At 36.2% G+C, this 25,502-nt stretch overlaps 2 protein-coding genes across 2 annotated transcripts; both read right to left on the minus strand.

The window, feature by feature from the left end:
- Positions 1-27: 27 nt before the first annotated feature.
- On the minus strand, positions 28-14,540 carry LOC126374271 (uncharacterized). Its single transcript, XM_050020789.1, has 5 exons — positions 13,184-14,540; positions 8,606-8,707; positions 2,100-2,321; positions 1,011-1,167; positions 28-345 (listed from the first exon to the last, which is right to left on the minus strand). Exons 1-5 carry the CDS (start codon positions 14,154-14,156, stop codon positions 246-248), a joined length of 1,554 nt encoding a protein of 517 aa, XP_049876746.1. The 5' UTR covers positions 14,157-14,540; the 3' UTR covers positions 28-245.
- A 3,404-nt stretch (positions 14,541-17,944) lies between these two features.
- Positions 17,945-25,364, minus strand: LOC126374269 (proton-coupled folate transporter-like). The gene is made up of 5 exons (XM_050020787.1): positions 24,246-25,364; positions 23,955-24,056; positions 22,741-22,962; positions 19,497-19,653; positions 17,945-18,091 (listed from the first exon to the last, which is right to left on the minus strand). The coding sequence occupies exons 1-5, from the start codon at positions 25,222-25,224 to the stop codon at positions 17,992-17,994; spliced, it is 1,560 nt and encodes a 519-aa protein (XP_049876744.1). The 5' UTR covers positions 25,225-25,364; the 3' UTR covers positions 17,945-17,991.
- Between the last annotated feature and the right edge of the window lie 138 nt (positions 25,365-25,502).

Here is a 25,502-nt window from a genome sequence, read left to right on the forward strand (position 1 = left end):
ATAACTGCGTGATCTTAAAACAATGTATAATATTTTGAACAATGTAAAGGTTAAATCAGTTTAATTTCTCATTAAGTACACTTAACTTAAATATGTTAAAAAATCTCAATATAGCAATAGATTCATAAAATATATTGTATACATTCTTAAAATGGTATTTTTATATTTATATAGGACGGCTAAATCTAGATAAATAAATATGAAGTCTTGCGAGACTAGCAAAAATACTATAAACGCGAATGTACCTAAAATCTTGCTACTTCATTGGATCTTGCAAATTCTTCTTTTCTCGCAGGATCCTTAACACAGTCTCTGTCTCTTCTCCTCACTAAAATGTAGACAAATCTGTAAAAGAAGGTTTTTTTTTGAAGGGTTTAGTCAAACCTAAGATAAAAAAAAACGTCGTAAATTCAGTTTTATTAGGCCTGCTACAAAATTGCGGGCAACTACACACAGCTGAGAATTCGGAACACGCGAACGCGGGATTTAATATGACTTTTGTATGAGAGACAAAATTCCACGTTTCAGTCCATTTGACACGTTTTCCTAGCTCTGTGTGAATAAAGCTGCTCGAGTATTAGTTACTTTGTAATAAAAAATATCAAACTTTATTAAGGAGAAGTATTATAAATTAGATATCGAAATTAAAATAGAATAGGCAATAGACTCGCCTCGTGGGATTTAAACAGCTGGCCAGGAGTAGGTGTTAGATACTACTATATACACCTATGTCGACGTTATATTATATTATTATATTAGATAACCTGTAAACTTTCTTCGTTCTTTTTTCTTTAGAGCTATATTTATTTTTTATATACCTACTACTTAGTAGGTACTTACCTAACATAATATTTACAGTAAGTATTAGGTAAAAAAAATGCTATTTCAATGACACTCTACAGACAATAACACTGCCTTAGGTAAATAGGTAACAAAGACCACTGTACATTATAAAAGACAAAGAGTAACTTTATCAACATTATAAGGCAAAGTAAGAAGTTGTAACTTACGCGAACAGCCCCAGGGCAACCAGCGTGAGGGCTGCGTCGAACAAGTAGAACGCCCCGGGCAAGTAGTCTATCGTGGACACGTAGATATAGCTGGAAGTAGGCATGTAGATCGAAGGAGCTAGCGCTTCTGTTACCCCAATTACCGCGTTCAGTTTCGCTGGAAAATACAATACAGTACGGTCACGAGCATTAATATGTAACATACACTTTGGTACCATGTCACATTAACTTTTTTGACAAATTGAACTGTAAGTCTCACTAAATGTCAAATATGTTAGTGCGACAGAGTCCTAAAGTGGGTACATTATATTGCTCATGGCTGTACATCGATATGAGATTTTGAATTTGAATTTCATTCTCCATCCGTTTCCGTGACTGCGTATTAGCCCTGTTCGCGCTTGACTTACATCTTTGTGTCACGTTAACCATTAATTTCGACTTTGTGAGTTTGATTTCCTGTTTGGATCATAGATAATTGATATCACGTGGTTTCCAAGAGTTGTGCCCGGATAGTGGCAATAGGCTCGCCCCTAATTACATGGGACATGAACATAACTTTCGGCTTAGCACCGTAAGCGTGCGACTCTTTCTCGCCTCGACATACGTCCCGTCACTCTCTCACAGAACTGCACAGAAAGAGACAGATGATCTCTGTCGCGGCGAGAAAGAGTCGCGTGCTTACGGTGCTAAGTCCACTGGTGGGGAGTGTCTGTGTATACTACACCTCTAGGAGTGATGCTGATGTTATGTTTTCGAGTGATATCCGAACAAAAGACGATTTTTAGATGACACCCTATACTTATATATATTTTACAACGTAATTATCAAAACGTGTCTATGAAATTTTAGTGCAATAATGAGCAATGACGTCGTCAAATAATCATCAAATGTTTATTATTGTTCTGCTCCAAACCTACAATTGCACATAAGATATCCCATGGCGTCATGATCAACCTTCCTCCGTAAGAAAGCCTAAAACAGATAATAATAAATTGTAAGATCTCCCCGGTGGGAAATAGGCGTCAGTTTCTGTACCTATGTGTATGTATAGGATGACAGACTATAAGGTGTAAAATTGTTTGTGCTTACCAACTTCTTCTGGAAGTACACTCTTAGTAGCCATAGAACGGATGGCAGTCAAGCTGCAATGGCTGAAGATGTTAAACAGAGGGGCCGAATAGAACCAGGGTCGCGTTGGAGCAAACGCAAACACGAAACATGCTGCTATCCTGCTCACACCTGCTAGAGCACCTATTACGCTGTCCTGTACTTGCATTCTCTTGCTCAGGAATGATATGCAGAAGAATGTACCTGAAATGAAAACAGTTCTCATTTAATAATCTTTATCTTTTCTCTCTGTTTCTACCATGTGGGTTGTTAGGTGAATTACCAACCTCATCAACCCTGGTGTCAGGGTTACTATTGAGCTGCCAAAAGCCGACATAAGCTGACAGCCAAAAGCTGACATAGTTCATGTACTTAACGACTAATTACTTACAATAGTAAGTAGTAACCGGGACCAACGGCTTAACGTGTCTTCGGATGATCCTTACGGACAATTAGGTGATCAGCCTGTAATGTCCTAACCAAACTAGAGACCACGAAGTAATTTTTGTGATATGTCCCCACCGGGAATCGAACCCAGGACCTCCGGATCGTGAGCACAACGCTCAACCACTGGACCACGGAGATCGTTCAATTTAAAAAAAGAAGTTTTCAGCATCTATAGATCATCTATAGAAAAAAATATTGGTTACTCTCAGCTGTTTAACGTCCCGCACATGTTGTAAAAACGGACTATGCTGAAAGTTGATCGAAATTCTTCCGCATAGTACACACTGACAGAAATTTCAGTTTTATATGGAACCATAATCAAGAAGAACAAAAAAGGTCGACTTTTGTTCGGTTAATCTGAAAAACAAGTAAATGAATTTTTCAGATAACGTACCATCTAATGAAATGACGCGTCGAATTCTTCTGATAATTTTACGTGTCCATAAATGGCTATAACAAAGAAGGCTTCTGCAGTTCACCACTATAAGTAATAGATGCATAAGTATCATCTCTGTCATGATGTCGAGTTTGTGATGACGTCATAATTACGACATGAGAGAAGCCCCAAAAAGAAGAATAGATTTGATATTCTAGCATGTATTAATATTTGTATCCGAACGTCCAATATTGTACGTACTTACTTAATAACCAACTGCTTCTGACGTAAAAGGTAGGTACTACTAATCGATACTGAAATTAGTTATTGTTTTCTAATGACTTCCATGTCTTTCTAATTTCTCAAAAGAAGGGCCATTTGTGTAGGTACTTATAGTTTGATTTCTAATTACTGAGTGGTACAATGTACACGTGGTTAAAATTGTCAGGTTGGGTATTTTCGTCTGATAGTCAAAGTTATTTTAATTACCTTCACCTCAGGAATGTTACGGATATAAAGTTTCGGATATGAATATTTTGTTTACTTGTAGTGAATACTTATACTTAATAATTCCGCACTATTCATTGGTTTCAGAGGTTCGGTTAGGTAGGAATATTACATTTTTAAAACAATGTAGGTTACATTTGACTTTATTTATGAAATATAGAAGTAAAGTGTACTGTAAGCAATCCCGTAATAACTGACAAATAATGAACAACAAAGCAATAGAAAAAAAAACAATGTATATATATATACGTGTCTCATTTATAATTCCGCCCTAATCCGAAATTATCTGAAACCTTTATTTCGGTTACGGTTTCGGATAGGTTTTTATTTCGGATATCCGATAGTTTTGAATTTCATTTTTCTCTTTAACATCCCTGTTAAATTCCAGAAAACCTAAATAAAATCACATTAAAAAGATTTCTGGTTTGTGGTACCTTCTACTTATGCATTTTTGGAGGAATGTGACCTAACTTGAACTGGGCAGGTTTTTCCTTTACGGGTTGGAAGGTCAGACAGGCAGTCGCTTCTGTAAAAAACTGGACCTGTAAAATCTTCAGGTTAGGTAAGCGGACCTTGTGTTAAACGGGATAATGCTAGGGAGATGATGGTATCTTCTACTTATAACCGTTGGAATAATATGTGCAGTGTTGTATAATAATATTCATTGTAGATAAATGTCGACTTATACAAGAATTCATTTCAAGTTTGGCTACAATACCCAATATCTAAAGTCTTCTACTAGGCAAAACCTGTCGCTATTATCTAGAAAATTGAGCGCAGTAGGTTAATATTTGTAAACTAGTTTGAATTACACTAGTCGCTTAGTAGGTTCTAAGGACCAGCAAGTAGGTAATAAGTGATTTAGTAATTTATGCTACTTGTTTGTTAAGGTCGCACGCACATGTATCAAGTATTGATAGAAAAGCTTAATTACAAAATAATTGCTTTTTCTGTATTTAATATTGGTTCCTACACAGTGTCATCTGTTGGTAGGTTAACGATGTGGCCCAAGATGGGGCACGCGTATCTACCCAGCAAATGCCTATTCACTCTACTATTAGTTGATAATTAAACAATGAAACCATGCGACTAAGGCTGCTTCCTCACGACCTAATTGGATGTCGCATGGGTGTACGATAGGGTCAGGATGCCTGTAAAAGACGTTTGTCAACTATTCGATGACGTCATACATAACTTATTATTTCATAAAAGTTTCATAGACATACATTGATAATTTTGTAAAACTTACATTTTTTTCAAATCGTCGTTTCTTTGGATATGACATGAATTGCATTATGTCATAAACTCGCTAAGGGCATTTGGCATTTTATAAATTAATTTACAGCGCCATCTGTACTCCATAATGGTAAACGATGCGTATTTTGCACATTTTCTGTAGTCTTACATTATACATACATAAACGCACGCCTATTTCCCGCCGGGGTAAGCAGGGACCATGGAATTCAATTTTCTGATTTCAACACTTAGTTTTATTTTTTATGATGGATGCGTGTCCCTATAAATATAAAATTACACTATTGCATGTGTTAGCTTCGTAGGTATGTACTGATCCTTAAAAGGTGTGTAACAAGTATTGAGCTGTTTGATCGTTCTAAACGTATAATCAAATGCTGTTTCTAAGATTTCGTAATCTTTTCAAAGACTTGTATCGGCGTGATCTGGGAAATTACTGATTCTAAGATTGGTACTTAACTGTATAAATCAAGTCATAGAATAAACAATATTACTACGTGTAGAAGAGACAATCTCTGCTCCGCACCAATACGAGCTAGGGGCGAGCTTTATTTACCTCACCCCCGATGGAGGTCACTTTAATGCTGGTTGGTTACTTTAGTAGTATGAGATTAGGTCAGACACATCATCTGACCTCTCCTTCAGTCGTATCGGTTTTCCGTTCCACTGAAGCAAGGAGGGGTAAGACGAGTGTGTGCGCCTGCGTTTTCCGCGAACGTCTGCGCACCTTAATATATCCTGCGTACCTGACCGCTTCCGAGAGGGAGTATGAGATTAGCATTTAGCTGTTTTAAGTTTACGCGGTTATTATCATAATTAAAACACATAATAACGGGTTCTTACCGCGTTTAAATGGAGATATGAGACTCCCGATATTTCGACACTGTTGCAAGTGCCATGATCACGGGATGACTGATGAGAATGGAGTGGAGTAGGTAGATCCATAATTTTCTACGGGCAGACATATCTGTCTACCCTCTTTCTTTGCCGCTTGTTTATGTTTTTGATATCGGTTTTTTGGTTTAAACGCGGTAAGAACCCGTTATTATGTGTTTTAATTATAGCGTTTAGCTGACTGTTAAAAAACATTACCCATTAGCATTAGCGAATGAATTAAAATACTTTAAAAAATATGCGATATTAAATTTTAATCTTTGTATTGTAACGTAATGAGATAGTCAAAAGAGTAAACAATGTACAATATCATTCAGATTGATTCTTATGAATGCAACTGCATCCTTGACCCCTGTTGATAAACTGACTTCACGCTTCAATAGCTAAGGCGGTTAATAGATTCTGCGTATATTTTATGATGTTATTTAAATTAGCTTCAATGGAAAATAATGTACTTAACAATACCATACACCACATTGTCTTTTAGCCGAGTCGGATCCTATTTGGTAAATTATGACAAAACTTAAAAATATTTTCGTAAAATCGTCAGAACAAGCCGGCAGAATAAAATTTCACAGTATATTATGCTGTCTGTTTTTAGGTATTAGTTGATTTCGCTGGATACCTATCGAGTGATAATTATCCAAGAAAAAACCTTCATTGACTCTGTAAGTATTATTTTTTTTTTTATCTTCAGAAGTTATGGCGCACGATTTGCATTTAAATGTTTATTACGAAGATTAAATTATATTGATACCTATACAATATATTTGTGGCGTCTTAAAATAAAACCCACTGATGCATAATTCGAGTAGAATGGTGTGTTAAAGTCGTATCTCGGTCTTGGTATAATAATAGAAAGATTTTGTGTTAGTGCAGTTTTCACTAATACAGTTGGCTCGAACATTATAGACGACGATACGGCTCACTACCACGTTGGTCTAACTGAAAGCTTGGTGAAGCGTGGGTACTCAGTTCATCTTGTGACGGATGTACTTCTGGCTACCCCAATTGGGAAAAAATCGTTTATATATCTTGTGTTAAAGATTCTTTTGTGTGCACAATAGAGATTAGACTACACCTTTTAGGTTCAAACGAGTAATTCGATTTCGAAATAATCGATTTAGTAGTTTTTATGTATTTGTATACGATATACTCTGAACCGTCGTACGTGTATGAAGCGATTGATGAATGTGGAGGAAGCAAAAGAAGTGTGTCAGGATCGAAGCAAATGGAATTCTATAGTTTCTGCTTACCCCGGTGGGAAATAGGTGTGAGTTTATGTATGTATGTGTTATGTATTGGTCGCTTTGTGTTCTGCTAACCTATAAGATCGTAATCTATCGGAAACAATTATTGTAGTTGTAGTAATGTCTATAGAACGACACAGAAGATTAAGTAGCATGGTATGCCCAAAAATAGATACATAAATCTTGGAAGATAGAGTCAAATGTTGTCAAAAACTTTGACAACCACTCTTGGTACCGACAAACGTATAATTGCACTGGGGATTGTACCCTGCCTGTGCTTACTATATTTGTTGTTACTCTGTGATTACTTATACTTATTTATACTGTAAAGACTCAAACTCGGACACAATCGCTAAATACGATTAAGTATACAAAGTATGTTTTAAATCCGTCTCTTTATTATATTCTTGTGGAAACTTAATGGCAATACCAAAAGTCGTATCTTGATTCTCGTTTTTAAAAATACCTTTTGCATATCATTATGAACTGAAGGCATCGCCATCGTTATGTCTGAGAATAATAAGTACCTACAGTAACCAGGTGTGACTAACCAGGCTTTGGAAATTCCTTTACAAAGCTAAGTAACTCTTGTCGACGTCTAATTGTTACCTTGTTTTTTTTTTTCAATATGTCGTATGTTCTTGATGCCTGTGTCATTAAGGAAAGTGTTATTCGTAATACAAGGTGACTGTGTCAAACCTTGTCACAGCCAACTTACCCAGGGTTTAAGACTACATGGAGACATTCGACAGACGACATTGCAAATGACTTTTGTGTGTTTTTTGTTCTTTTTATTCGATCTTGTTACGTTAAATGATTAAAATTTTTCCAATGTCCGTTTATTCGTGGATACCTGACCGCAGATTAGACCTTTAACTTTTTTTGTTTTTTCCTCATACTTTTCGTTTTTCCGTCCATTTAGTTAATTAATAAATAGGCGATGCGATGGTAACCTGTCAATTAACATATAACGGCCTCCTTGGTTCAGTGGTTGAGCTTTAGAGTAACGATCTCGAAGTCCTAGGTTCGAATCCCAGGGGAGACACACTTATCACAAAAATAACTTTGTGATCCCTAAATTTGTTATCACATTACAGGCCTGATTGTTCGTAATTACGATGATCCGTGCTTCGGAAGGCACGTGAAGCCGTAGGTCCCCGCTACAACTTACTGATGTAAATATGTAGTCGTTACATAAGCCATGTCAGAGGTCTTTGGAGGCTTAGTACAATAAATTACTATGGAATTTGTATGAAAAAGCAACCTGTGACGTCATAGAAAAACGTGACAAAATGTCGCACTTATTCTTACATTTTTCTTTATTCTATTTATAAATAATTTAAGTACTTACTTAAATAGAATAAAGAAAACGTTGTTTGACAGTTTTAAATCTGTCTTTATTTAGCAATCAGAATTTCATAATTTATCTTTGACCTAGGAAATTATCCAGTTATCATTATTTATTTACTTACATACATAAACATAAATAGCCTATATACGTCCCACTGCTGGGCACAGGCCTCCTCTCAATCAACCGGAGAGGGTATGGAGCATACTCCACCACGCTGCTCCACTGCGGGTTGGTGATTACTTAAATGCACTCGTCTTTTAAACTTGTACGTATTTTCGCACTTTACACAATGTCAAATAGTATACCTAATTTTTAAGATTTTTAAAGACACCAAAATGCCAAAACAGGACCATTTTGAATGATACCTTATTATATTAATTAGCAGGTTTATCAAATACAAACAACTTACCAATCAACCCGAGGACGATATTGATAGCACCATAAACGCTGTATTCAACTTCATTGAAGCTAAATTTGCGAATTGCATACAAATACCCCACCTGGGAATCACCTGTAACAGAAATATAATATTTACTGTTTAGAAGTAAAAAATGTATCTACTCAAAAAAGTATGAGAGATAATGAATAGGTAAGCAGTGTGTCGTGTAAAACGCCGATGTACATAGAAGTATATAATATACTTAATATATTTCTAGTTTCGTGAATGAGTTTAGTCGGATTATCTTAAGTAATAAGTAATAAAGTTATATTAAGATAATGAGGGACCATCCAGGCTAAAAATAATATTATAGATGTGATAATTACCTATTTTCTCATGATATTTTATTATTACATCATTATTCCAAAATACAATGTAATGGCAAAAGAATAATATATTATATAAAAATAATCGTTGCTTTATATTTGGATCACATTACCTACTTATATTGCTTCCCTTTATTTTGATCAGAATAATAATGGATGGAAGACGTAATTGTACCTGGGTGTAATAAAAACGGTCATCATTTATACCCAAAAACAAAGATAAAAGATGCATAAAATGTCTGTTATCCATGAAATTAGAAGGTTAAACGAAGATGTTTGAGGAACATAGCCTGGAAAGTTCGTCGTTGCTTTGCAAACAGGATCGAGTGAGAAAGAATAACACCACTCTCTCGTACTCGTGCATACTTTAAGATAATATAATTATAATCACCATCATCATGTCTCAACTGCTTTATTTACGTACGTATTTAACAGTTCATTTATACTAGGGACCGCAAATCTAGTATTTACAACAGATTCAGAATGTTCCTCCAAATATTATTTCTTACTCTGTTGGACACTCTTATTTTAATATTATGGAATCGATTTATATTGACACTAAATAATACGGGTACCTACTTATATGTATACAAATGTCTGTATGTTGACAATGAAATATTACTGTACTACTTAATATTTTGTCTGTATTATAAATAAAATTTAAAATAATACAAAATATTTTAGTTTTATTAACTTGATTTTTACTTTATCGAAGTTTATTATTTTAATTATTTATGACTAGGTTTATCCTCACTTTGTTTTTATTTTCCTTCAGATGTTGGTATGGTTAAAGGTAAACCACAAAAGGAACGTGTCGTTTGACGTTTGTAGTCTGTAGTTCAACTTATCAGCGTCTTGTGAATTTTGAAGAGTAGGTTATATTTATATGAAGAAATAATGTGAAAATACAAAATTGGGTTCCGTTGCTTTTATTTTATATTAATAATTTTATACCTGCTTACTTCTTATTTTTTTTCCTTTTTTTTGATGTGAAAATTTTGAACCATTGCCTATTACGTATGATAATTAAATATAGTCATAAAACAATTGTATTATCCGATGTGTAAGATCAGATTTTTTAAGTGTATATCTACACTGAAAAAAGTTTCTCCATCAACTTCATTTTTTTTAATGTTATGGCTTTATCACGTCATACCTACGGATCTCTAACATACAGCCTGTTTACTATAAGGTCATTATTTTTTTATGTCAATGACAATTGATGCGGTCGCCTCGGTCATGGCAACACATTGCTTTTGTTATTAATACGTGTGAATATTTGTGTTAATTCTATAGAATAATCTTTGACCAAAGTGGATGAAATAACCACTTAAAGTAACTACACATTATCAGTTTTTACCTGGTTTTAACAAACATAATACGTCACCGGATTTATAACAAGATATTAAAAGGATCACTTTCTTTTTCTTTTTAATCAATAACAGTCATTTAAAAGCCTTTTTCAAAACCACTTTCACGAAATAAACCGCTATAATATCTTCTGTCCTGTTCTTTTCTGTGTTTAAAGGTATCGATAATTTCTTGATATAACTATTTTTTTTTTATACATGATGCTATTTCTTACCCGTTAGGAATTCCACTAACTAACGATCATAGCTCACAACTTTGGCCATTTTTCACTTTATTATATTTCTTAAATTCAGTAAAGTCATCGTTATTCATTATAATATTTTAAACCTAATAGGTATCTATTCTTAATTCCATATTTAGTTGGAGTTTCCAGCTCGGTGACAAGTTTATATCATAGCTGATACCTAAACAAATTAGAATATTTTTTTGTTTTTATAGGACTTATCCGTACTTAGGGAAACTCACAAAGAGAAAATTTAAATGGAATGAATTTCGAATGCACAGGAGGAGGACCCGGTAGTGTAACAGTTAACACGCTCGTCCCGGCTTGCCAAGAACTGCGAGTTCAGGTGCCGTCCGAGTTAATTTTTTTTTTCTAAATTAGAATTATCTAGAGACGAAAATAAAACCCCGGAAGCGTTATTATCCCAGAAGTACAATCTGGCTATTTCGCAATGTATTCTTTAACAAATTCTTATGATATTTTACGAATTCACGGAAGAGTGGATTTTCCGATTCCACGTTAAGACGTAATTACTAGGAAAATCTTACTAGATACGTTACTATGCATAGTAACCATCAAGTAGGTATTATGTAAGCAAAATCGAATTGACAGTTTGTCACAGTAACTTACGTAAACTTATTTCTATACAGGGTGATACCGTCAGGGGTGTCACCGTAACGAAAACTTTAGGGGATGATTCAGCCGTTATTCGATATCACGTGGAATTTCCTGTCGAAAAATTCCTGAAAATGTAAGTGATTTTTCAATTATTTTCCGTCCCATAATGTTCTTTAAGTTGCGTAGAATCTATATTAAAAAAAAGATAAAGGTGTTAAAAATCAATAATGTACAACACGTAATTGCACGTTGTAGGTTGCATTGCATTGTTCGATTTGCATTGCGGCGCAACAAAATCTCAAAAACTTAATTTAAACATTTCCGACAACAAAACACCAGCCATCGTTGTTAGTACAATTAAGTAGACGTGCGAATGTTTTTTTTTCGTTACGGTGTCACTAAACACCTAAAAAAAAAAGAAAACAAATCAGTATGTTTGTTTTTCGTGTCACTAACGCCCTATATAAGTAGGTAGGTACCTACTTAAATATATTGAGCAATATATATCCATTACATGTGAAGTCCGCAGCTATATGGTATGGAGGCCAATGGTCTAGTTTCTTAGTCCAGTCACATTAATTTATTACGTGATTTTAGAACGCAACCTCGATGGCCTGCGCTGTAGAGCACCGCGGTGAAGTATGGTTTATTAGGTAAGGCAATGTGCTCGTAAGTGCGACGTAATGTAAGGTTAATTTTTAACTACCCAAAAATTTATATTTCTTTTTTTTTTGGATTTTTTTTATTTTTAAAAACCCGTTTTTATGTGTTTTAATTATAATTTTTAACTGTCGCCTCAAGCACTAATTCAGAATATGTTCATTCTAATCCAGTAAATATTGAGCGATCATTTACTGGAGGATTTATTTTAAGATTCGCCTAATTAAAGCTGAGGGATAAAAAGGCCACATCAAAGCACTTGCCTGCATTGCGCACTTACCTTTGTATGCGCAAAAATCAAATTGCAATATTGCTTTTTTTAGATGACTTGCTACGATGTGGCCTTTATACGTTTTACTAAGTAGTGTCATAACAAAAACAAGTAAAAATATAGGTATAACTTAACAGTTACCAGTATACATTGTTTTAAGTTTACGCGGTTATTATCATAATTAAAGCACATAATAACGGGTTCTTACCGCGTTTAAATGGGGATATCGGATATCGGGAGTCTCATTTCCCCATTTAAACGCGGTAAGAACCCGTTATTTTGTGCTTTAGTTACCAATATTCTTTATATAAGTGCATTTGAACTAGGATTATCTGCAACGATGCACCTATTCCACATTGATGTAAGTATTAAAGTAACCTAAAACATAATTAATTCTGCCAGTGTAGGTACTTAACAGTCGTCTGTCAATTATAAATAATTGGCAAGAAATGCGCCCTTACAAGACGAAGGTCCTAAAGAGGTTTACCTTGTATCACGCGAATAGTTTAAAGAGACAATTCATTAGTTAGCTTGATATACGTATATATAAAAATCAATTGCTGTTCATTTGTTTCGCTAAAACTCGATGACGATTGGGCCGATTTTGAAATTTTTGTCATAGTCCATGGAAGGTTTAACCGGTGAGAAAATATGTAAAAGGGTGTTACAAAGTTCACTAGGTTATCTAGTTTTAAAAAATGTAACTTGACACGTACCTGTCACGAAGGTCAACCTAAATGCAAAGTTTTGTAGGTTCTTACCTACCTATTTCTTAATAGGAAACCAGTCGACCTTCATAAGGACGCCAATTACTTTAATAATGTTAACAGTGAGTACTTAATTTTATTACCAGCCTGCAGACTGGATTTATTTTTATTTATTTATTTATCTGTGCATTGTTCACAGGACAGAACATAAAGAAAAAAATCAGCTGAACACTAAAATGTTGTAACTGTCTAAATTATTGTTCTATTCGCATGCCATTTTCTTATGCTGAGATATCTATTTCGAAGTTAAAATAACACCTATTTGTGAAGTCATGTTAAATAATTTGCTCAAGATTAGTAAAACAAACTTACCGTAAAGTGGCCCAACCATGATAAGATAAAGGGCGAGCACGGCGAATATCTGCACCCTTCCTCTAAATGGACGGGGCTTCAGTATCACCAACACAGTTTTCGCCACAAGACCAAAAACTTCACGCAACTTGCTTCTTAGTTCACACCCTGATTTGTTTACACTCGTCTCGTTCTCTACTGGACATACATCTTCAAGTCTAAACATGCCGTAGGTAAAACTTAAACAATGTAATGCTAATATCAAAGAGAACATCCCATAGTACCCAAGAATCCGCAAGAGCGGTCCACTGAGAGCCGTGCCAGCAGGTGTTCCCAAATTGACACAAATAGCAACAATACCCAAACGAAAAGTCCGATTTTTTACCGAAGTCCTGTCGGTCATGAAACTGTACATTCCCATGAACACGAATATGTAGCTTCCAGTGAACGCAGCAGGCAGTGCTTCTATAAGTGCTGTTCCAATCAAAGACAGCTCGTAAAAGTAATATGTAGCAAGCAATAGTCCAATATTAGTACATATTTCTCCTGTCATGGGCAGCAGTATGCAAAATTTTCGCCTTCTGTATTTATCGCTCCAGGCTCCCACAAACAACACCATCACAGCGGGAATAGCCGTCTGAAGCGGGAACTTCCAGGCGACAACCTTAGCAACCAGTGAATGAACTGCGTTCAGTTGTTCCTCAAGTCCAGTTGTATTCCGATCTCTTATGCGATCGCATATTTCATCTCCAAATTGAAAATTTACTCTGCAGGACTTCTCCAAGTGCATATTTTGCACAGCTATTGAAGACAGCGCGATGCATAGTTGGTAAATAAACAAACACGGCTCCACAGTCGTCTCCCGGAAAAAACTCTTGATTTGTTTCAGGACGTTTTTCGAATTTTCCCTCCATGATGTATCAGGTTTGCCGGCGAGGCGTATGTTCGAATTGGTAAGTACGTTAGCACTGATGCATTCAGTGCTCGATGTCATGATCCGCACAAAAAGTGAGAGTCAGAAAAAGTAGCACTTAGGTTACGTTCGTATTACGACACACGCACTGAACTAATACTCGTAAGCATCGCTGGCGCCGGATACTGACTAAAATCTTTCTTTTCGAATGTTACCAAATGAAGTCAGGTAGAGTTGTAAATGTCAGGCTGTAAAATGACGAGCGATATGAGTGCGCGGGCGCATACGAGGCGCTCGCATCTCGGCTGCGACGATAACAGAGGTCTCTGCCTCGACGACACTACTTTTAATAAATGACTTATTTATCTTGAGCAACTTGAGTTACGCGGGTTACTTTACAAAATACTTAAAACAATAATAATTGCTAGAACAGCTGTGTGCACTATAAGAGCGACTCGTTTGAGAAGCAGAATGATACTGTTATCAAGCTAAGTACGTCACTAGAACTACAATGTCTTTGCGGAAAATATTTTTTTTCTGCATAAATACCTACGCATATATTATGCCTGTGCAATTTATGTCGTGGCTACAGATATAGATATATATTAGACATGGCATAAATCATACGGTTAATGACACAGCAATTCTGTTCAAAATTCAGCAAACAAAAGGATTGGTTATCTTTCAAAGATGATTTCAGTTAGGTGTGACGTCTGTTGGTACTCAGTTTAATATTGCTTGATTAATTTGGCTCTTAAACTGTATGTCTCTTTCGCACTAGGTTGCACCATTTCTGTAATGTTGTTCAATAAAAATACGCTATTATTATTTATTTAATATCGTGTATGTATCGTGTTAATAATATCTTTTTCTATCGTGTGGGTTGTGAGGTGGATTACCAACCTCATCATCCCTGGAGTCAGGGCTATTATTGAGTCAAAGGCCCCTGACATGGCTCATGTAACGACTACTTACTTACATCAGTAAGTAGTAACCTAAATTTGATATATCCTTTTACAACTGAAGGAACAAAATCTTTGCTAGGTCTTTAAAATGTTAGTGGTATCTTTTCTTACTATGTATGTAGACCTTCAGAAAAATACGGATAAAAATCCTAGCTTAGCTGGTATCAGCAATCAGACCCTCACAATCGTGTTATCTCGGGTGTATAGGGATAAATAAAACAGCATGAAATCATGGCTGTCTGTTTAAAATATGAATGTAAATGGGCAATATACCCAGTAATTTTGGATAAAGACCCATTTATGGCTGAACCATAAATATTTACTTCCTTCATTATGTATGACCACATTTACTACAATAAAAATTTCATTTAATTACATAATGTTTACCTTCCTTGCCCATCTAAGATGGACAATCTATATACTTTTTAATACAGATTTTTTTTTTCAAAATTCCAGGTAGATTGTCGTTCTATAGTTATGAATCAATGACGCTGATATTTTTCATTATCAGACTATCAATAAATAAATACATAGAAAGTGGTTTTGAAGAGCGAGGCCATCTGATACAGGTCTGGTATAACATATCCCTAGTCTATAGATCTACTTTTGTAAATTATTGAAAAAACATGTTTTAATTTTTCTTTTATTTTTGAACGTTGAGTGACTATCATTCAGGACATGTCGTAGTAGTCAACTAAGGATTGTTTCTTCTCCAACACATGTCATCATACCTATCCGTAATTAGGAATTCAATGACTTTAATAAATGTTTACGGTATACCTACCGATGTTACATAATTCATCATTATAGCGTTATCCCGTTTTATTTGACAGTCCAGTTTTTTACAGAAGCGACTACCTATCTGACCTTCCGATCATAAGATGACACCAGTGCGCAATTACATTAGGTCACATACCTCCACATATTTCTCGGGTATGTGGGTTTCCGATGTGATGAGATGTTCTTTACACGTGGTGTGTGTAAAGAATAGCACATCATAGATACAAAAAAAGGTTTACGAATTTAGACGTAACATAAACAGTGAGATGTGGTGTAAAAGACGATATAATGACTAAGATTGAGAAGAGAATGTTAAGTTGGTTTGCACGCGTAGAGCGGATGAAGGGTAATAAAATAAAGGATTACAAAAGAAGTGTAAAGCTAAGGTTGGTGGTAGGGCTGGCTGAGGAAGACCTAGAAGGACGTACGTCGACCATGGAGATGTCCTTAGAAAAGGTTCAGTACGATCTATACTGAGCCGGCGCGGCGTGCGTGTATGAAACGATAGATGAATATGAAGGAAAAAGAGAAGTGTGTCAGGATCGAAGCAAATGGAATTCCATAGTATCTGCTTAACCTGGGTTAATAGGCGTGAGTTATGTGTGTATAAACAGTGTTGAATACCCTGTATTATGTACCACTGCTGGGCTTCCCTGAAGCCAAGAAGTTAGTGCCTATGTGGCAAATCTACTATAAGTGAGGGGGAAGAATGGAGCATATTTCACGACGCTGCTCAATAACAACCATGGAAATGGTAAGTTCTGGTCCATTTGTCATGGCAGTCAAAATTCCAAAGATTCCAAAGGTGCTGCAGGAAGAATAGAATATAAAAAAAGTTTACCTAATTGAGAAAAGTTTTTACACACTACAAGAGTTTTTCTCATCATAAATAGGCTGTTTAATTTAATCTTTTATGTAATTTTTTCATGTTTTTTTCTATACCTTCCCGGGTTCATAATATATGTGGCATTATAATATTTTTTATAATGTCGCGTTTACCTCAAATATGCAATAAACAGGTACTTTGACTTTGTAGAATGATAGAGGTGTTTAGGCCAACCAAGTCAGTAAGTAAGTAGTCGACCTATAAAACAATTCTTTGTGTGTACTGAACCACAGACCTGACGCGCTCTTGACCGGTTTTATCATTATTGGTCGCACATTAACGTCAGAGGAGTGAAAGTGCCGGTTACGTAAGCTTTCCAATTTCGGGTAATTTTGAGCTCACACATTGAGCAATGGGGTCAACGGTTTATAAAATGGTGTCCAAGAAATTTCAAAATTATGCCCGTAATCCCTATCGAGATGGAGAGAGCAGATGATAAGCCATCAATAGGACAATGCAGCCTCTACTGACATTCGCTTTACGATGGATATGATGAATCTAGTCATTAGTATTGCCCGATAAACGACTGTATGTCGATTAATAATCGATTAGGTATTTTCTAATTCCCTAAATAATCTAAATATCGCTATGCCTATCATTAGTATCGATACTATCGATATTGAAAATTCTACAATTATATCGATTATAGGTAAGTATATACCTATGTACGTAAAGAGATTATTTTTATCCCAAGTTGGCCTGACCATTATCGACGGCGATATGGCGCACCACCTATCACGTTGGTCTAACATAAAGCTCGATGAGGAGATACTTAGTTCATTTTGCGATGGATATAATGTTATGGCCCAACTCCCAACCCAGGTAGATACATGTCTCATTAAATATGCGGGAAGTAGAGGTCTATAGTTTATACCTGGTCAGTTCATGCCTACAGCAAACTCGGCAAAGTACGATTACAGATAGATGAGTAGGTAAACATACAGGTAATCCACCGTTCTGCCCACGTAAAAAATAGCCCATCCTATGTGTTGTGTTTATATGTAATAAATGCCATCCAAGGTAAATCTACGACAAACACCGTTTTATTCCTATTAATGGAACTTTTTTCGCGCCTGCTATGCTAAGAAATACAACTAAAAATTACATTGCTAATATAAATTAGTAGGCACTTTGAAACAATTTTGACGGAACTAGGTTTTACTATTGACGATCAATGTTCTCTCGTTTAACGTGGTTATTGATTAAATATTTACTTATTTATTTAAGATACACCATCGTTAATTATCTATATATTATTTATTGATGTATATAAAAATGACGTAATTTATAATGACGTAACAGCATTTTCATGGGCGTGTTTCTCCTTTTCCTCTGGATTTTTGACCACGTCTCTCTGTTGTCTTTTGTACAAGACGTATAAGATTCTGAAAATAGAAAAAAACTATGGTAAGTTAGGTTACTTAGACTGGTGAAATTGTTATAAGCAATTGCAGGTAGGTGAAATAGGGTTCGTTTCTAAAAATAAACGCACATCCTACATGCGGAAATACTTCTATGTCTCCGTCCCTACTATGAAATAATAATTTTATTAAAGATAGATTGGGGTAGGCAGAGCAAGTTTTCTATACGATTAATTATGAAACTTTTTTTTGGGCTATTAGCCCAAGCGCCTCCACCAGCCCGCACTGGAACAGCGTAGTGTAGTACGGACCAAACCCTTCGCCAGTTGATTGAGGGGAGGCCTGTGCCCAGCAGTGGGACTTATACAGGCTACTAGCTTTTGCCCGCGACTTCGTCCGTGTGGCGTGTTATAAAAGAAAGATCTTTGTGTGTGTGTGGGAGTGCATATCAAATTTCAAGCGTCTAACTTAAGCGATTTAGATTTTTCATACAAAAGGATTTTCACGCTAATTCCCGTTCCCGTGGGAACTCCGGGAATCCCTTTCTTAGTGCATCTCTCCGGTACCTATGCTACGTCCCTTCCAAATTTCAAGTGCCTACGTTTAGCCGTTTAGGCTGTGCGTTGATATGTCAGTCAGTCAGTTTCTCCTTTTATATATTTAGATTTCATATTTAATTATTTACTTAACAACGAGAAAAATTCAGAATGACATAGTGTAGACAAAATTGGAGTCGTAACCGGAAATGTACATACTGAGCTAATATCACTCTGTGGTCTCAGAAGAGCCTTTTATTTCAGACTTTCATTTCTTTAGTTCTACTTCTTTCATTTCATAAACCAAGTCGCATATTCATGTATGAGCTTTTAGGTTTATCCTTTCGGTTGTAAAATTATTGTGAACACAGTGCATGGGTAGCCATTTTTTATGAAAAAAGCATAATAATGAGAGTACACTTTTGTTTTTCATTCCTTTAGTGGTTATAGAAAGTTTAAACGTAATAAAGTTTATAAAAACATCATGGTTTTCATTGAAATATCCCAATTTATGTTTGTATGTAGAGGAGCTCGGTGGCGCAGCGGTTAACGCGCTCGGCCTGCGATTGTTGAAGTAAAGCAACTTTCGCAAAGGCCGGTCATAGGATGGGTGACCACAAAAAAAAAAGTTTTCAGATCGAGCTCCTCCGCGCTTCGGAAGGCACGTTAAACCGTTGGTCCCAGCTGCATTAGCAGTCGTTAATAACCATCAATCCGCACTGGGCCCGCGTGATGGTTTAAAACCCGATCTCCCTATCCATAGGGATGGCCCGTGCCCCAGCAGTGGGGACGTTAATGGGCTGATGATGATGATGATGAATAAAATAGTTTTGGGTGCTTACGTACGAATACCAGAGAGACATAAACAAATGGTTACCTATTTAATAACTTACATGAATATAAAGAAGGCAGGTATGGTCATGGCCCCACCAACTATGTAGAAAGTTCCTGGGAACGTCTCGATCGTTTTGGCATATATTTTGCTGTATATTGGCGTATAAATCACTGGAACTATCGCCTCGATAAATCCGATCAACGAACACATTTTTCCTGTAAAAATAAAACGGTTGGTTTAAGTACAATACTGTTACAACCGTACAATTAGGCTATGTACATCGTACACCTAACATCTTCGAATGAAGTTTATAAAGTGCTTTGATAATATCGATTCGCTTGCGATGCTCATTTGGTTTTCATCCGGGTCTGCATGACAACCGCGCCGCTCGCAGCGTGAACCAATAAACGTGTCGAGCGCTTGGACCAATAAACGATACGAATGCCTTCTACGTAGATGGACGTCAAACGGCTATTGGTCGAAGCGCTTAATATAATTCGCAGTTGTCATACAGACCCGGCTGGATAAGTATTCGATGGTTAGTCTTGTCCTCTTTTGAATATTATGTTAAGTATACAGTTCAGACTAAGAATTAACGTTATATTGGTGCTAATTCCTGTAAATACCATCTAATTTTATTTTAAGTTATATCTGTCATTTTCTTATCCGCCGAAAAGGAAAGGGACGGGTAATTGACAAGCATAAAATTTATGGAACACACGTCAATTTTAAGCACAAATCTAAACCAACCGTCTAAAAATTTTACATCAGTCAATAACCCGACACATTCATTTACTCATTCTTCCTAAAATTAAGAGCTGTGAATCATCCGTCCCTTTCCTTTTCGACGGATATGAAAATGACGGATATAACTTAAAATAAAATTAGGCGGTGTTTGCAGGAATCGGGGCCAATATCCGTTAACGTTATACCGTTGTTCTTCCTACTAGTCCTACATCTACTAATAATATAAATGTGCGTATGTATAATGTTTGTGGGATTATAATGTATATGTTTATTTTTCCTGTTTCTGATTGCTTTTTTGTATAGCACCATCGCCCGCTCCAATGCGTAAACTTCTTTGAAAAGGTTGCCTGGCAGAAATTAGATAAAAGCAATAAGACCAAGAGAAGATTGTGCTTACTTCCGGCCAAGTAGTTGATGCCATATGCGGCAAATCTACAATAAGTCACGACAAAAAATGTGCTTTTTTTATTCGTCTGTATAGTCATGAGCAATATCATCTAACCACTTTAGAATCCTGTCGCACTATCATATTTGACATTTAATGAGACTTACGGTTTATTTTTTCAAAAATGTTAATGTGACATGGTTTCAAAGTGTATACGTATTAGTACTCGTGACCGTACATGTTCTGAGTTTATATTTTTTTTGGGCAATTTACAATTATTGATTGATTCACTGATATGTTTGTATGCGTGTGTGTGTGTGTGTGTGTGTGTGTGTGTATATTCACAGTAAGTAAGTAATGTAGCTGATACATCAAAATAACACATCGGTTATAGTTGTAATGTATGTGGGTATCTTTCTGTTGTTGATTATTATGATTGTTATGAGGGTAGTTTTCACTTGCTCTCTCTCCGAATATATGGACGTATTTCATTGTGTTCTCCTGTAACCCAAACTTGCAGACTTTACAATAGTTTATGACCGTTCGGAAGAACGCTGGTTTGATACAGTTCTAGTGTGGTTTTGGTAAAAATGTACATCCTGGCTGGAACTCTGATATGGATAGTTATTCTGCCATCACCATCAGTCAAAACGGAAGATTAATGTTTAATCATTAGATGGGTTCACCCTTCCACAAAAACCTAAAGGGTGAAAGCCCTCAGCCGCGGGTGAGAGCCGGCCAAGTAGTCAATGCTATTTTCCGCAAATCTACAAATAAGTCACGCCAAAAAACAAAAAGTAGGTATAATCATCCAGCCAACACAACAGCAGCCTCCGTGGTCTAGTGGTTAGAGCGTTAGGCTCACGATCTGGAGGTCCGGGTTCGATTCCCGATGGGGACATTGTCGAAATTGGTAAGGACTTTTCAGGCTTGAATGACCTGATTGTCCGAAAAAGTAAGATGATTCCGTGCTTTGGAGGGCACGTTAAGTCGTTGGTCCCGGCTATTACCCGTAAAAAACACCTCCACGAACCCGCATTGGAGCAGCGTGGTGCAGTATGCTCGATACCCCCTCCGGTTGATTTAGGGGAGGCCTGTGCTCAGCAGTGGGAAGTATATAGGCTAGTTATGTTATGTTATAATCATCACGTTTTTTCAACTAGTGCGGCTTCATAGATCCGGTTCCATACAGTATTCGTAAGAAATCCTAAGGCGAGGTTGATTACATCAGTTAATGATAAAAAATAAGGTAAACTACATGGTTACGATTTGATGCGGTCTTGTAGACCCAGGATATGATATTTTATTTGTTAAAATGGTTTGAGGTGTTATTGTCATTTCAACTTTAACCTGTTTGTTATTTTTACCCGACTGCAGCGAAGCGAAAAGGTGGGTTGTGTTCGTGGAGATCCATGTTGCTCTATGGTTCCAACCTAACTTTTAACTTTTAACCACCTGTCAGAATTTAACAAATGAGGTGTCACTAGAAGCGTCTTGATAATCCGGTGGTTATAGGCCATGTAACGTCACGTTATACTCTATGTGGCGCCTTCTGGAGGACATAAACTGAGGACGAAAACAATTTTTTTTCGAATGGTATTGTGTTGGGTATCAAAGGCGGGTTTGCTTGTATTTACTCGATAATTACGTTGGATTGATAATATAACTGCTCAGACATGTTCCGCTTAGGTTTTATCTCCAAATCTTGCATTAAACACGCATTAGAAGCACTTTATCTTAATAAATATCACCCCAAAATAATATAAATACAAATATAAGTTTAAAAACTAAAACTCGACTACGGAAAAATCTCATAAAGATAACTATTCGGAAGAATTTCGGAGGAATACTCGTATAGGTACCTATTTTCGATTTTCATACTTTTTAGAGCGTGATTTTTCCGCAGTCGGGTTTAGATATTTTACATAAAGATTTCGATGTGATTAAACTGGATAATATAACGAGATATACCTAATGTTACTACATACAATTTCACAATCAAAAATAACAAATTTTTCAGGTTGTCTGGAAGAGTTCGCTCTTGTAGTCATTAGTTTTTTTCCAAAGACTCAAATATTTTTCGTACAACCGTAAATCTATGGTTTTTCCTTGTACGTGTTGACTGTTTGCACGCAATAAAATGTTTATTCATTCATTAAATTTCACTTACCGACTTCATTAGGCTTGACAACTTTCGTGCCGAGGGACCTGATGGCAGTTACTCCCGTGTTTCCAAAGAAATCGAAGGCTGGTCCGGAGTAGAACCATTGCTTGGTTGGAGCCAACCCGTATACGAAACTAGAGGCGACTTTGCAAGCAGTGGCTATGACACCCAGCACAGCGTCATGCATCTTCATCTTCTTGCTGAATAATGTTACTGCTACGGCTGTACCTGCAAAATTAGTTTAATTTGTTTAAGTTCTGGTTGCATGCATCCGGAACGATGGGCAAAAATCACGCACTGGATACAACAGGACGGACACCGTAGACGTGGTAGACCCCGGAAACGATGGCGTGATGATCTCGTCGGTTATCGGAAAGACTGGATAGATCTCGCACAGAACCGGGATACTTGGAAAGACATGGGGGAGGCCTTTGCTCAGCAGTGGGATCATACAGGCTAATATAATAATAATAATAAGTTCTGGTTGGGAGGTTCTTAGACATTGGCACAGAAAGAGAGGGACTCAAAGCCCTTGAAATGTGGTGTTGTAGCAGCATGGAAAGAATAAGTTGAACAAAAAGAAGTGCTAATAGTAGTAAAAAGAATGAGACAAATATTAAGAGTTATTGAGGACATAAGAGGCAAGTACTGTATAAGTACTTATAAACGGTTACAATTAGTTAAAAAAAATGTTTACTTATTACGTTTGAAAACATTTACTAGATAACATCTGATGCACTCAGAATAAATATTATTTGGTAAGTACTTAGGTTTTATATAATTGAATATTTTAATATAATTTTATCATTTCAGACAAAAAATAGTTTGATGAGTTTTTGCTGCTCTCATCAATAGATGAGAGACATGATTCAATCTCATTAGCATTTGCTATCAACCTAGTAAACAGGTTTTATGGACAGATCTTACAACCAAATATATAAGTTACATTTTTAGTACCTATTTTGAATATACTGACTGATACTGCGCAGTATTGCACGAAATTTTATAGTTACAATAATAATTGACAAAAAGTAAAACATTTAGAAATATATAAACGTTTAAAGTGATAATTTTCACTTATTGAATGCACATAATAATTATAATCACTATATCTAAGGCCTTATTACGAGTAAATTCTATGATATCTTGAAGTATGGGTAGAGCATGTTGCTAAAGTTCGATTTTTTTATTAGAAAAAATAATTTTGTTTGTATACTTACCAGCAATACCCACTAAGGTAGAGTATGTGGAGAATAAGCTGAACTCTATAATATCCATGCTGTACTTTTTCAGTGTGTAAAGATAAACGAGGTTCGCCTCACCTGCAAATAAATACAACACAATATTTTATGAGCCGTCCTTTGAAGCGGATTTAAAAATAAATTTAGGTATAATATTATTCACATAACAAGCAATCAACTATCAGACGGCGTGGGCGTAATTACAAGCAATATCTTTTTGCGGCTGTTTGCAATTTAAAACATAATTGTGCCTATGGAAAATTATCTCACCAAACACAGGGCCAATGAGTACAATATGCGCCCAGATGATCAACAATATTTGTGCTAATCTTCGACCACGAGCCATTATCACCAGTGAAAGAGTATCCCAAACATTTCTCGGGTGGAAGAACTGAACAAGTTTGTCCCAAAATTTTCCCTCCGTTTTTGTTTTTCTTACGTCATGAATTCTGTAGTATGTATGCACGAATCCAATGAGATAAAGAACAAATCCGATTCCAAATATTCCATAGTAGCCAACAGCTTCGGTTAGTATTCCGCTTATGGAAGATCCCAAGGGAATACCCAGGGTGACGATAACACCAACGATTCCAATTCTAAATGTCCGTGAGTCAACTGAAGTCACATCGGCTATGTAACTGTAAGATCCCATAAGAGCTATTGAAATTCCTCCACTTAAAGCAGATGGTAATCCTTCGATTAATCCTGTAGCCCATAATGGCCACTCTATAAAATAATAAACAGCTAATATCATCAGAATAGAGGTAACGAGTTCTCCCAACAATGGTATAAGCATCAAAGCTTTTCTATTGCCTGTTCTATCACTCCAAGCCCCAACAAAGAGGATCATTATAGCTGGGATACCACTCTGCAAGGGCTGTCTCCAAGCCGTCATTTCAGCAACCAGAACCTGGGCGCCATTTAAAGCATCAGTTGTAATATTGTCAGAAGCATCACCAGATATCGCTTTATCACAAATATCTTGAGAATAATTTAAATCTGCCAGACATGCCTTCTCCATATTGAGTTTGTAAACAGCTACGGATGAAATTATATTTGGCAAAATATAACACAATAAGAAGGGTTCCACTGTAAAGAATTGAAAAAACTTTTTTGTATATGACACTGCCTTTTCCATTGTTGATAAGTTTTCTTGTTCTTTTTGATTCCTGGTGTCCGTAATTTGTTGGCCGTTTGTCTCCATTTTGGTTACTGAAAGTTCTGTTCCATTTTTAGTCTCAGTTGTCATCTTCTTCCGCTTGAAATTACACTTTTTAAACTCACTTAGGTTATTTTATTATTCATTTGTGTGCTTTTATTTGTAAACACGAATGTGGCAGATCGCCGAACCTTCGGGTGGTTGGGCGGAAACTAGTCTTACAACTCACGGAGATGATACGTACACAGAACTCGTCCTTAACGTGGACGCCTGCGGAATGTCAAGGCCTTCAAATGACCTAACACCACACAAAATATCAAAACTAAAAGTTGTATTGTAAATGAGTGGTACATATTCACCTAAAATAT

This window comes from Pectinophora gossypiella, chromosome 17 (assembly GCF_024362695.1).
Source record: "Pectinophora gossypiella chromosome 17, ilPecGoss1.1, whole genome shotgun sequence".
NCBI classification, from domain to species: domain Eukaryota; kingdom Metazoa; phylum Arthropoda; class Insecta; order Lepidoptera; family Gelechiidae; genus Pectinophora; species Pectinophora gossypiella.